Source organism: Corvus brachyrhynchos, unplaced genomic scaffold, assembly GCF_000691975.1.
Source record: "Corvus brachyrhynchos isolate BGI_N302 unplaced genomic scaffold, ASM69197v1 scaffold130, whole genome shotgun sequence".
In the NCBI taxonomy this organism is placed as follows: Eukaryota; Metazoa; Chordata; class Aves; order Passeriformes; family Corvidae; genus Corvus; species Corvus brachyrhynchos.
This window is the reverse complement of record NW_008236193.1, coordinates 361185-375499: the sequence shown is the minus strand read 5'-3', so window position 1 is coordinate 375499 and position 14315 is coordinate 361185. Positions and strand designations below refer to the sequence as shown.

The 14315-nt window shown below is 52.9% G+C and overlaps 1 protein-coding gene across 1 annotated transcript in view; it reads right to left on the bottom strand.

Moving 5' to 3' along the window:
• Positions 1-4067: 4067 nt before the first annotated feature.
• The window catches only part of BTBD2 (BTB domain containing 2), a 15594-nt gene continuing 5346 nt past the window's right edge, over positions 4068-14315 (bottom strand). Inside the window, exons 3-8 of the mRNA XM_008639039.2 lie at positions 12160-12265; positions 11167-11364; positions 7449-7641; positions 5836-5923; positions 4730-4876; positions 4068-4235 (exon numbers count right to left, since the gene is read on the bottom strand). Of these exons, the coding sequence (XP_008637261.1) occupies positions 4074-4235; positions 4730-4876; positions 5836-5923; positions 7449-7641; positions 11167-11364; positions 12160-12265 (894 nt within the window). The 3' untranslated portion in view covers positions 4068-4073. The remainder of the gene's footprint in view (positions 4236-4729; positions 4877-5835; positions 5924-7448; positions 7642-11166; positions 11365-12159; positions 12266-14315) is intronic.

Below are 14315 nucleotides of genomic sequence, written 5' to 3'. Positions count from 1 at the left end.
ACGCCCAGCTGCTGCTGCGTCCCTGGTCACGGCGGGAAGGGGACGTGCAACGTTTGACCTCGTGTCCCCAGCGAGGCGAACAAACGAATTTTAAAAATCGCCTTAAAATTTTCACTGGAAGTGGCCCCTTGTCAGCGCGTCGGCTCAAAGCAGCCCCGGCAGAGGCCGAAGAGGAGCCGCGGAGGGGAAGGGAACGCGGCCACGAGGGTGTGCCCGGAGTGCCCGGCTCTGTCCGCACACCCTCGGCCGCCGGGGACGTGGCCCGAGCCCTGGACTCTCTGTCCTTCCAGCGAGGAGTCAAAATACTGCGATTGTACGTGAGAGCGTTTGTTCCATTGCGAGTTTAGTTACTGCTTTAAAACCAAGTGTACAGAAACGGCATTTCAATTTCTCTGATGCTTCCTGGAAGCCATAGAATTTAGGGGCTTTTTTTTTAAATAAAAACAAAAAAAAATAAAATAAAAAAAATCTTAAAAACCCAACACATTCTTCTGTGCTTCATTGTGTGGCTCACAAGGTTGAGGACATTGCCCAAGCACCCCCTTTTCTTTGGAGGCTCCCCCAACAGAGGGTGGGAGCACCCCCAGCCCCTCGCAGGGGCTCCCTACCCAGGAGCCTTTCCTGAAGCAGCAGGAAGAAAATCTGTGGGGGACAGGTCGGGGGAAGAGCAGCAAAGCCAATGGCTCCAGGCAGCGCTCCCCAGGCTCCCGGCTGATGCTCCTGTAAAGCCCGTGAGGAAGGCGATGGTGCAGGAGGGCAATTCCCAGCTGGAGCCGTGTTCCAGCAGGGGCAGCGCTTGGAAAGAGGACACAGCCCAGAGCTGGGTACGGGAGCTGCGGGAGCCCTTGGCTGAGGACGAGGAGGAGGAGGAGGAAGGCCAGGACATTGTGCTGAGCCCAGCATGATCCGGCCGAGGCCCCAGCACCGTGTGGGCAGGGTGAGAGCCCCAGACAGGCCGGGCCTGGCACTGCAGGGCCCCGAGGATGAGCTCCAGCAGAGTCTGCAGCGCTGGGAAGCTGCCCCTTGCCCAGGGGCTCACGTTCACCACGCCCCCGCTGTTCCCTGCAGGCAAAGGGCAGGGCCAGGGCAGGGCTCTGGTGGCCCCGCGGTGCTGAGTGAGCCCAGCCCTCGCCCCTGCTCCAGCAGCCCCCCCCAGCCTCTCTGTGCTGTGAATCACAGGGCACAGGAGCTGCCTTTCCCCCCTAGGCCTGGACTGGTCCCTGCAAAGGCTGAGGCAGCTTTTAGTGCATTTAATTGTCAAAAACCTCCAATTAAGGTTCAAGAAATTCAGTCATAAAATGACATCACAAAGACCAGAGTGTGCCCACCCTGTGCCACCCTGCTGCCCTCCAACTACCACCTCTGGTGACTGCTGGGCTTCAGGATTCCTGAGGATCCGGCTCATCCCACACTCCATGGATGGGGAAGCTGAGGACCCCACACCCCCGGCTGTGGGAGATGGGCCAGGAGCCGGCTTGGCCCAGATTTCCCCTCCACCATTCCAGTGGCCATCATTCTCCTCCCATCACAAAGAAACTTCGGAAAGACAACCTCGATGTCTTTATTGTTTTCCTATTTACAAATCACAAAGCTGGCCAAAAGCAGAGTGTGAACACGGGACGAGAGCATCGGATACATTCATCAAATAGCACAGGAGCCGGGCCGGGCCCGCTCTGCTCGGAAGGTGACGTGGTACAACAGAATGGCTCATACTTCTGGGAACAGGCATGTCCAACAAGGAATTACATTCATCTATCTACAAAAGCCGGAATTGCATCAAACTGCGGGAAAGCTGTAAGAACAGAAATTGCTCAGGTGTAGTTCAGAGTTTGACTCCTCTCCCTCTGTGACAGGACAAGCTGCCAGACCTGCCCCACACGAGGAGGGCAGGAAGGTGGGATTTGGGAAGAGAATTTGCATCACAAAAAAATAGTGAGAACAGAACTTCCAGGGAGCAGCCAGCAGGAGGCACCCACTGCAGCTGGGCAGGGCCAGTCTGAGCCCCGCTATTCCCAGAGCCAAGTGCACTGCTCTGCTTCTCTCAAATTCCAATTATTCCACTATTTCCACCTGTACCTGACGCCCCGAGGTGCAGAACCCAGATCAGACCCCCCGGGGAAGGTGCAGGCCCCAGCACGGGGCCAGCAGTGACAGTCCCACCACCTTTGGGGGAGGGGTGGTGACAGGAGCGGGCACAGTCACTGACATCCCGACGGACACGGAGCCTGGGCTGTGAATCCATCTCACAACACTGTTTGCATTGCACAGAGTCGGGTTCAGTCACCAAGTCATGGACCCAGGGTTGGGGTTTTTTCTATTTTTTTAGTACTGGCCATATTAGAACCATCCCACCTGGAAGCAGGCTGACAACACACAGCTCACACCATCACCCTGGAGCATGGAACACGCTCTGGGCATCTCTAACAGCTACTGGTGAGGAGGTTCAGGGCATTCCCAGGCTGCTGCTGCACAGCTGAGGAGGACACTCCAGCCAGCACAGCCCCAGGATCCTGGCTGGGGCAGCAGGAGGAGGAGAAGCCGTGCTCCAGGCAAGGACGGCCAGGTTTCGACTTCCAGCAGTGAAATCCAGAGGCAGCAGCTCCCAGAGAGCGGCAATGGCTCTGTGTGCTGGAGCAGGAGGTCGGAGAAGGGGCCCTGAGGCAGCACCACCCCAGCCAGTGCCCTGCAGACTCTGGTGGCTCCAGTCTCACTGCCAGGCTGAGCTTAACTCCAGCTTCCTCTGCAGAGGAGGGGAGGAAGAGTCTCGTGGTCTTCACTTGTGGGCAGTGAGGGTGGGGGTGGGCAGGCAGCCCAGCACCAGCCACCCTCTCTGTGACAGCCACGGGGACCAGCAGCTGGCCCTGAACGGGTACAAGGGGTGTCTTCAAGGGCTTCACAGCTCACCAGGTGATGGTTGTGATCTCCCTCCTGTGCCTGGCCAACAGGCAGTGTGCAAACCAGCACAGAGAATATTCCACGTTTTCCTGAACCGTTTGGTAAATCCTTGTCCAGCTGCTGCATTACAGGTAACAGGCAGGTGCACATCCAGCCTCTCTTCCTGCTTCCATCAGGGCAGCAGGGACGGGGCAGCAATGCACAGGAACAGAGGGAAACGCATGGAAACGTGCATGGAAACTGCAGGGCTGCCTGGGAACAGGTGAGGCAGGTGCCCTTCTGCTTCAACCGACAAACCCTGGCACTCTGCAGAGGACAATGACCAGTAATAACCAGAGCTGGGGCTGCTCAGGGCTGAACTGAGCATCACCCAGCCTGGAACATGCCAGGGGTTTGGAAGCAGCACCATGGGGACTCAGAATGCAGGAGGGCCCTCCTGGCCAGGCTGCTGCCCCTTCCCACGCTGTAGGGAGGTCACCTCGCTGTCACCAACTGCCCGAGGTGAAGATTGTCACAGATCAGTGAGAAGGGCAGGAAAACGCCACGGTCCCTCCGGAGGAGCTCAGGTTTGAGGTCTCCAAGCCTGTGTAGTGCTGGAACAGCAAAGCCTCAGGGAAAAGGCCACTTCCCATGACTTCTGAAGGCGGCTGTGTGTGCTGAGGCTGCTGGCAGGGAGGGAAGGAGCCGGACACGGGCTGGCCAAGCCCTGCAGTCTGGCCTGGACTGCTGAGCTGGAGCAGAGCAGGGGCCACCCAGCCCTGACCGAGTCTGTCTGCAGGACCATCTCCTCATGGCAAGTGAAACCACAACCAGAGCCACTTGTTGCCTCGCTTCTGACTGGTGGAAAAGCATCTACATTCATTACAGTCCAAAAAACGCACGTTGTTAGATAGGGTTAATCAGGAGGTGAAAAACAACAAGCCACAGACAACCTACGAATGGTACTGGGACACCAGCTGGGCTGCACTGGGACACCAGCTGGGCTGCACTGGGACACCAGCTCGCCTGGCACCTGAGAGCAGCAGCAGCACTAGCACAAGGCAGAACATGAGCTTTGAAATGATTTCACTGAGACCTTTGGCTAGTGTGGCTCCAATTGGTGTGGTCAAACTCAGCCAGAGATTTCGTTTGGGAGGTGATGGGGAAGAGTCGAGTCCAGGCTGGGCTGGGCAGCGGCACTATGTGTAGAAGATGATCTCTGGGATTTGTCCGTCCTCCACGGAGGTGCCGTTGTTGTTCCCAGCCGCGTAACAGAACGTAAAGCAGGTTTTGGCTCCTGTTGTTGGTGATTCATGGATCACTTTGCGCAGTCCTTTGGTTCCATAGTGGGAATCTGGACCCTGTGGGGGTCACGGAAGACAAGAACAGGTCAGGACCCTGCTGCTGCCCAGGCTCTCTGGTGGGTTCGGAGCTTTGGAGATCTCAGTTCCTCCCTTTTCCTCCTGGATTTGCACCTCAGGTATTCTGAGCTCAATCTCATCTCTATCAGAACTTAACACTAATTTAACCAGGTCTCAACAGCTAAATATGAACTTTTTGAGGCCACTGCAGCACGCTCTGGATTACACACCTGCAGAACTGACAGCTCAGCTGTACACACCAAAAAATCACCCCATCCCCTCCTCAGAGAAACACCTGTTCAGGGCTGTGAGACAAGTCAAAAACCAGCTCTGAATGCTGGTGGTGAACAAGCTCATGGCAGCACCAGGTTCACACAGAGACCCTGGAGATTGTACCACTGGCCTCGAAGGACACAGAGCAAGGCCCAGGTTGCACTGAAGACCTACAGCACGTGCCCTCACCTGCCTGCACCTCACCCCACCCCGTGTGGTACCTTTAGAGTAGCACAGGCTGTGTAGTTGACGTTGGGTAAAATCTCCACAGGCTCCTTGAACATGACCCGGAAGGTGTTGGACGATCCGTCACAGCTGAAGCCGGTGTCGTTCTGCCCCAGGACCGTGTTGCTGTCCGTGTGGATGATCTGCAACACAGGGTCAGCCTTTCACCTGCAGGGTTAGACACTGCCAGCCCTGCCCACGAGTGTGTCCCCGCGCTGGGCTGAGCCCCAGGCACTCCCAGATTGCCCAGCCCTGTGATGACTGCACTGTCCATTACTCATGTCCCTCCTCAATGATCACTATGATCAGAACTGCAGAATCCCACATCTGGGTTGGGAGGGACTTTAAGGATCATCCATCTCCAACCCCCTGCCACAGGCAGGGATGCCACCCACTATCCCAGGTTGCTCCAAGCCGCATCCTGGACATGAACTTCCAGGGATGGGGCAGCCACAGCTGCTCTGGGCCCCTCTGAGCTCACCACAGAGCTGTGGGCTCAAGTCCCAGACAGCACAGGACACCCCCTCCTCACCCCCAGGCTGGCAGAGCGCTGCAGGCCCACACTGTGCTTAGACCCTTCTCCCCCAAGAGCTCAGGGCAGCAGGATGAGCCCTGACAATCAAGGAAGAAATGCTGACAGCCTGTGCCCATCACACCAGCCCCGTGTGCTGCAGTAACTCTCCTGGGGACAGTCCTCCTCCAGTGACCCAGACTGGGGTGACACACGTGCACCCAGACCAGGCACACAGGATCCACGGGATCCACCTGCTCTTTGGACAAGATCACGATGGACTTGAGACAACTGAGCCTCCCTCAGCCTGCTTGGGGTGGGAAATCATGCACAGCTTCTTCATAAACTGCCTCCCAACTGCCCCAAAGCTGGGAGCAGACCGGGGGAGGTGCTGCAGTGACATGCAATAAAATCAAGAGCAATAATCCTTCTGATCCCCAGTGCCCCATCTGGCCCTTGCTACATCTGCCAGCCCCCCTGCCCAGGGACACACAGAGTCCCTCTGAACTTCAGGTTTTGTTGCAGGTTCACTAAAACACGTTTGTCAGCCCCTAAAACAGCCAGGATTTTTAAGGCAGCTGAGAGCATTACCTGTATATTTACTTGGTAATCCGTTGGCCCGTGTATGGATCCGTATAATCCAAACCCAACTACAAATATCCTTTTGTTTACTGAGAACCTGCAGGAACAGAGCAGGGAAGTCAGTCCAAACTTGCCACTCCTGTATTGCTCCAGTACAAAGCTGATACACAGGTATCTCCACTTGTGTTGATTATACATCTGTGGTTTAATCAAACCTATACAGATTTAAGTGCAGCCCTTACTAAGAGGTGAAACCCTGCACAGAAACCATCAGCTGCACACTCACACCTCTGACTGGCCCAGTGGGCTTGTGTGAAACACAAAGCTGCACAATCCCATCACCAAATGTTAGGGTCCAGGCTCAGGAAGTGTTTCCAAGTTGTGGCAAAACATCAGCATCCCCAAACGCCCGCCAGGCCCGGGCAGGGCAGCCTGGGAGCAGGGAACAGTGCCCACCTCACAGTGGTCCAGCAAACACCACTCAAGTGCCACTGGATATTTCACTGCTGAGCCCTGGGGAATTGTTCATGTGCTGCTGGGTATTTGCTGCATTCCAAATTTACCAAGAGCAGAAATAAGGATTCAGTGACTCCTGAGTGCAGGAATCCCTGCTGCCCAAGGAAGAAGGGGAAGGATATTTACCCCACTACAGCTCCACCTTCTCAGGCAGCAGAAGCCTCAGTGCTGCCAAGCTGCCAACAGCATTTCTTCATCCGTCCACCAAGTCTTTTAGCCCTGTTGTATTTCCAGAACAAACACCTGGGGCAGGCTGGAAGCCTCTGCTCTGCAGCCAGCATGGAACATTCCGTGTTGGAACTGACCCTGATGCTGCAGAGGCTGAACCTGAAGTCAAACCCAAGCTCAAAAAGGTCTGTGAGCGTTCGAGTCGAGAACAGGAAGTGTTTGGAGCTGGCAGCAGTTCCCACTGCTGGGGATGAACAGACCAGAGGATCCCACCAACAGCTCCAGTGAAACAGAACCGTCTTAGAAACTGTGAAGAGCTACACTGCTGGGAGTCCCCTTCCACCAAACATGTATCAGGAAAGAACCAAGGCTTCCTGACTCCCTCCTGTCTTGCTCTCATTCCTTGGCCCCACAAGCCTTGCAAAGCACCATTTGCCAGCCACACCTGCCAGTCCCTTTCACCATGACTGGGCTCTGCTGGTTCTCCACAAGCTCAGGTCTGAACAAACTGGGTGTCAGCAGAACTTTATCCCAACCAGGAGAGGTTAAGGGGCTTCAACAAGCCACACTGACACCTGGAGCAGGGAACCAACCTGATGGAGCAATGGTTACCTGTCCCCCACAAAGCATGGAGGGGGGACAACTGGTGACTCCTTATTCATGTGTCCCTATAGCTGCAGGGGTCACTTCCCTCCCTTTCCAGGGGCCTGTGCTGGGGGGGTCACGTTTTCTGGAAACCTTTGCCAACAGAGATGCAAAGTGGCAGCAATGTGCAGGTCAGTGCATCGGGGGGTGGTTCTGCCCAGCAAAACACCTTCCCTGTGGGGCTGACACGGTGGAAAGTCAGGGTCTAGCACAGAATCTCGCGTGTTTAGAGCTAGAGCAGTGGAAAGCTCAGGAACACCAGTCCAGGGGTGGGAATGAGCGCGAGAGCTGACCTGATCCTGTCACTCGTCCCACTGTACCCCCAGCGGCTCTCCACCTGCTGGAAGCGGCTGATGCTGCACTCCTTGCCCCGCAGGCAGCACCGGGGCCGGTCGATGAACTCCACCCGCGGCTTCGGGTTCACGGTGAAGTGCAGGAACAGGCTCACCACCTCCCGGTCCGTCAGGATCCCCGACTGGGCAGGCCCTGCACAGGGGAGGAAAGTGGCGATGCCATCAGCCTTAGGGAACCACAGAGTCCTGGAATATCCACGTCAGGAGGGATCCTCAGGGATCATCAGTGCAGCCCCTGGCCCTGCACAGACACCCCAACAAGCCCAGCCTGGGCATCCCTGAGAGCGCTGTCCAAACGCTCCTGCAGCTCTGGCAGCCTCGGGGCCGGGCCCATTCCCTGGGGAGCCTGGGCAGTGCCCAGCAGCCTCGGGGGGAAGAACCTTTCCCTGAGCTCCATGCCCAGCCCTGACCCAGCTCCAGCCGTTCCCTGGGCTCCTGTCCCTGTCCCAGAGCAGAGCTCAGCCCCTGCCCCTCCGCCTCCCCTCGGGAGGAGCTGCAGCCCCCAGGAGCCTCCCCTCAGTCTCCTCTGCTGCAGCTGAACGAGCCAAGTGCCCTCAGCCGCTCCTCAGACCCTTCCCCAGCTCCGTGTCCCTCCTTTGGACACTCTCCAACAGCTTTGGACCCTTCTGATCTTGTGGGCCCCAAAACTGCACAGCCAGAAGGAATCCCTCTGGGATTTTCATGGGGAAACAAGCCTGACTTGCAGCTGGGAGCAGGCTAAACCCCCATCACAGATGGGATCCCAGTGGTGCATCAGGACATTAAATCCCAAAGGTGCTGCCCTTTATCCACATGGCAGTCCTGGGCTGCAGAGCTTTCACGGAACATGGAACTGTGATTAAGTGCCCAGCTCTGTGGAGCCCAAATGCACTGGGCTACCAAAAAAAAACCCAAAAGCATGCAGCTGATCCTTGCCCCACTCCCTCTGGAAATAACACTGGTAAGAGACAGGGATTTCCATACATCCACACCGGTGGTTCAGACACGATGGAAGACCATGAGGACAAGAGAGAGGGACTGTCACCCAGTTACCACCAACTCAAAAAGTTTAAGAGCATTTTTACTCAAGACCAAGGTGGTTCAGCTCATTCCTTCAGGCATTTAACCCACATTTTGCATTTTAATACCTTTATTGTAGAACCTTGGAGAAAATGCTAATTATTTTAGTAAGAGTTGGAGCACTTTCTCATCTTTTCTCCAGTAACAAGACATTTTTTCCAAAGTGATCACAGAATCACAGAGCAGTTTGGGGTGGAAGGGACCTTAAAGCTCATCCAGTGCCCCCCCTGCCATGGGCAGGGACACCTCCCACTATCTCAGGGTGTTTCATGCCCCATCCAATCTGGCCCTGGACACTTCTGGGCAACCAACTCAGTGATGCTAAACTCAATCTTTGCAAATGACTTCAAACACTTTCAAAAGTGAAACTGGATAAAAATTAGTCTGTCAGCCTAAGACTCAAAAGCCTCTCTACAGCTCTGTTTGCACAAGGCTTTGAACAGAAACAAGACCACTGAGTACTGGGGAAACAACAGCAGTTAAAGGCTCTTTAATGTGGGGAGCAAATGCCCAGCTACTCCTAGGTCCAAAACTACTTGTAGCTGGTTAAATTCAGCATGATGTTACCCAGACATATCCTGGTCCAATGCTGCAATGGGGAGAGACTCATGAATTCAAGGAAGTTGACTCCTCAAACTTAAATGAGCTTTGGATACTTTGTTCAGCAAAAAATCAGCCTCATTGATCGTGTCTGAACTTATCCCGTGTTGCTGCAACTCCCTTCTGCAATGTTTCACATTACCTGCTCTAAGGGGAGGGAGGGACACATTTGCCAGTTAAAACATCTTCATGCAAAACCCCACGTTTGATACCAGATTATACAATAAACTGGTGAAACCACTGCTGTAAAATTCCCTTTTTTTTTTGCTTTTGGGAGAGAGGGGTGTGGAGGGGAAAGGTTTCCCTCTCCTGCCTCTGCTGTGATCACCACAGAAATCAGAGTCACTCAGAAGAAGGACAAAGCTGAAGGAATTCCAAGTTAATTCCTTTTTAAGGAACAGCTGATCTTTGCAGTTCCTCAGGTTTGGGGGCTTTGTTCACCTTTTAGGTTAAAGTGGATGGAGAAAACACAAGAATTTCTCTTAAAGCACAAAGGTACAAGGGGGACAGGCAGTTTGTGACAGACAACATGGGGAGGGGCACCAGCATTCCCAGCTCAAAGCCTGCAACCCAAACATGCCAAAATTAACACTTTCCTTCCAGTGAGAGAATGATACAAAGTTGCAAGGAATGGTTGAAAGAAACGGGATCTGCAGAAAAATACAAAGATCTCTGCTTCACTAAGCGAGCTCCTTCCCAAGAAACCCACATCCCTAAGGCCACATCACAGCTGTGACAGGACAGAGAGTGGGGACCAAGTGTGAAGCACCGATTTTCTCCTTACTAACAGCCCTCCTCACATGGGAACAGGGACATTAAGGACGGACCAGCTGACGCCAGCACTGCCCTGAGAAGTGACCTGCAAAGGAAGGGGGTCAGTGCCCCTGTTTGCTTCTGTGTACACAGCACTGCAGCCTGAAACAAGCTGCAGTTTGGAAAATGGCTCCACTGTGTCTTTTTAGCATGAAAACTAGTTAAGCCGTTGCCAGCTTCCAATCCCCGGGGAATCACCAGAGGATGAAGTCAAAGACAACAGGCAGTGAAAACAAAACAAGGCAATCTATAGTCCAAGCTGTGAAATGAGTGAGACATCTCTGCAGATCAAGATCTTAATGTAAACTTGAAAAATGCTTTGAGACACAGACTAAACAACATCAGCTCAAAGAACATTTTCAAAGTTTTGCAGATATGGGGCTCTGTTCTGAACAGCATTGGCAAGACAGGGCCAACACCACCACAGGCAGAGGATGGGGAGAAACATCCCCATTTCTCTTTGGGAACAGGCTATAATCAACAGCAATTATTTGCAACTCCATTAGCTTTGTGTAGTTTAAATGCTCGGGATGGCTGGAAAGGGGAGCAGGTGAACCCCAGTTTGGATCTTTGCTCTCAGCTGAATGGGACAGTAACCACCCAACCACGCTGTGAGAGCAAACACAGCTGTGATCCCCCTGCTCTCCCAGGGGAGCGCCACAGGCTTTAAAATGAATGAATGAGCATGGATGGAAATGGCATTTAGACAGTAAATTTTGTAATCATAGAATCACAGCATAGTGTTGGAAGGGACCTCAAAGCCCATCCAGTGCCACCCCTGCCACGGGCAGGGACACCTCCCACTGTCCCAGGCTGCTCCAAGCCCCATCCAACCTGGCCTTGGGCACTGCCAGGGATCCAGGGGCGTCACAGCTGCTCTGGGCACCCTGTGCCAGGGCCTCGCACCCTTACAATACAGAATTTTCTCCTGATATCCAGTCTAACCCTGCCCTCCTCCGTCAGGGGGCCATTCCCCCTTGTCCTGTCACTCCACGCCCTTATGAAATGTCCCTTTCCAGCCTTCTTTTAAGCCCCTTTTTAGGGGAGAATGAGGGAAAATAGGGAGAAATGTAGGGGAATCTCATATTTCAATTACTACAAGATACACAGAGAAAACCCTCTTTCACGTGACTTAGCTGAGGAAAAGCAAAGACCAGGATTGCCAGAAACACCTTTGTTGAGTTACCTGCTGCAAACTCCTCAATAGTCATCAGTGGGAAGCGGATAAGGGAGAGAGCTTTGCCCAGAACCTTCCGCTTGTTCTCTGGAATCACCTGGAGCTGCTGCCGCTGACACTCGGCCTCCGACCAGCGCACCACGGCATTGAACAGGCGAACCTCCCGGATCCCCAGGGTGTCCCTCTCCAGCACTGCCACCAGCGTGTCTGCAGGGCAGGACAACAGGCACAACTTCAGGCTCTAACCCCAAATCAGCCCCTTTCACCTCGTCAGGAGTACCCCCTGCACAACCAAGGTAGAAGAGGAAGCGGCTGAACCAACAGCATCTCCCAAAAGTGCTGCCTGCAGCCTCTGAGGAAGATTTATCTGTGTGTTCCATCAGCAAGGAACTCACTGGAGCAGCAAACAGAGCCCATTTAATTGGCATGTAAATGCAAGTGCAGGAGGATGAACTGCAACTTGCTTGACGTCAAATTTGGATGAAACAAGCAGTATGAAAGCCAGAAGGTGACCCGTGCCTTACCTCCACAGCCCATCTCATTAGAAGAAGGTTAAAGCCCGAATTTTAACGTTCATTAACTGTGCCCAGCAAGTTTGGAAACTGCAGATGGTAATTAAAATAGCCAGTTCTTGCTTCCAAAAGCACAACACCTTTTTAACTCCAAAACCTGACAAAGACTTGGGGAACAAAGCCAACTCTACAAAAAAAGGCAAGTTTACACTCACCCAAAACCTGCCAACATCAACACAGGAAACGGGCTTTATGTCATGCCCAGAAAACTCAACTTGCACCAAAGTAAGCAGATTCCAGGGTATTTCTGCAGGCAAGGCAGCAAACTCTGGCAAATTCCCTGTCTCCAGCCACTTTGTGCCAGAGACTGTTCAACTGATTGCTCCAGAACAGCCAAGCCACAAAGTGCCAAGCATTAACCTGTAACAACTTTGGAGACAAGCTGGTTATGAAAGCAGGGAGAGAGAGGGAGGGGTGGAAAAGAGCTTACCCAGGTCAATGTCTGTAAACCCCTCTGCATTGATGGCATCTGAGGTGTTCTTGTCTATGTTCTCCAGGCACAGGCTGGCCAGCTGGGGCTCATCAAACAGCCGGGCCTAGGCAGGAGAGAGCATCATTAACAGAAACGGTATTTTAAAGTTTACACAGAACCCCCCTTCCCCTGCCACAGCCCATCTTCATTAGCAATACCATGCCTGACTGCACCAGGAATCCACTGGGCCTTTCACAAGCAGTTAAGCATGACAAGGCAAACACTAGAAAATTCTGTGTTTGGCAGCAGCCCTGGTTCAGCTGTGCGTGTCTTCAGGCACGTCTTTGTTCTAACAGGGCCTGGGTGCAGGCACCGATCGTGCTTTCTAGCACCATACTGACCCTGTCAGCTGAGCATGGGCAATTTTTACATCACCCTTCTATTTACAAGAAAGCTTTGCCCAATGACTCCAGGCCTGCTTGCTCTAGGAATAATGCAGAGGCAGCTTATTCCGTAAGAACAGCCACACTGATCTCGTGTATTAGCAAAAAAGCTGCAGCAGCAGTGCCTGTGTGTCCTGGGGAGCCCTGCAGGATACACAGCCTGCTTAGTGCATTTCCATGTTTTCCACAGAAACAGCTACTCTAATCCAGTTACCTTAAAGAATTTGTCCCAAAATAGGTTACTATTCCAAGCAAAGCCTGCACACAGCCTGGAGAGCTGCTCAGAATTTCTCCGCTCAGCTTAAGTCTTGTAACAATTTTGCTGCCACTTCAGACCACCCTGGACTGCCACGTGTTACCAGCCCTGTGCCCAGTGTAAGCAGAAATGGGGTGGAACACACAAAAAACACTAAATAACCTCTTACTTCCAGTGCTTTGGTTTTGTTGTTTATGAAGGAACTGCCTTGACATTACACCTAACAAGAATACACCAGGACTTGAACTCGCTGCCACAGGTAAGGTTTAAAACTCATGTTTTGGGCTGGGAATTCCATCACTCAGGAGGCACCTTCAAGCATCTTCTGCTTCACCCCTGCTTGTGGGATGCAGAGCTCAGCAAGGCCAACCTTTGCACTGAGACCTCAAGAAGCTGAAACAACAATTTCTCAGGGCCCAGGGAAACTTCAGCAGTTGTCACCTGCTCCAGGGGCTGGAGGGCTGCCAGTGCCTTTACACTCTTGGCATCAAGAGCTGTGACTGACTCAGACTTTACTACTGTAGTGGCTCTTTGGACACGTGAGGACTTTCACTAAGCTCTCAGAGCTCTCCCCCACAGCAGCTCCAGGCAAGCTTTATTTCCTTGCTGATCAAAGTGACACTTGGATGTACGTCTGGCATGAAAGAGGATCACTGCTCTCTACAAGGCACAATCATTTAGGAAAGCTGTTTGCCTCTGATATTTCTGCCACTGATCAGCAGTTGCTTGAGACAGACAGTGACACAGCTGCTGGACCAGCAGATTGGGCAGACACACACAAAAGGAGGTTTGGGGCTCTACCTCAGATCTCAGGTCCATGATCTTAAGGCTATTGTGCAATGCCTTGTACAAGATTATGTCAGGTCTGTAATTTACTGAAGAGGTTGTTGGCTTGATGCAGTGAAAGCAGAAAACAGGCAGGTTTTCACAGTGCAGGACCAGAAACAAGAGGTTTGTGAGAAGAGATCCTTTCAGTGAGATGCAGCCAGTCATTGAGATCAGGCACATTTCTCAAACAACACCTGCCTCAAACATCTCAGACTCGATACAGAGCAACAATGAACATAAAACTAGATGGGAATCACCACTGATGATTAATCAGAATGGACAAGCCACAAACAAAAGGAATCAGGAAAGCCTTTCCCCTTCTGGCATTTCACCCACCTCAGTGGCACTGATAAGAGTGCCAGGCAGTATTTTGGTTTTGGCACCTGAAACACAAGGAAACCTTCTTCCTTTGCCAAAGAAGGACCTATGTGACCTGTAAGGAAGTCACCATAAACCTAAATATTACCTTGCCAAAGCTACAAACTCAAGTGCAGAGACACAGGAAGCCACAAAAAACCTCTGCATAAGGAATACCACCAAAACCCAACACCTCTAACCCATCATGAGGCAATGGCTAGCCTAAGATGCCTCCCCAAAACTTCACCTATGGGAAAGATCTGTTCCCAGCCCTTGGCTAACAGCTCCTG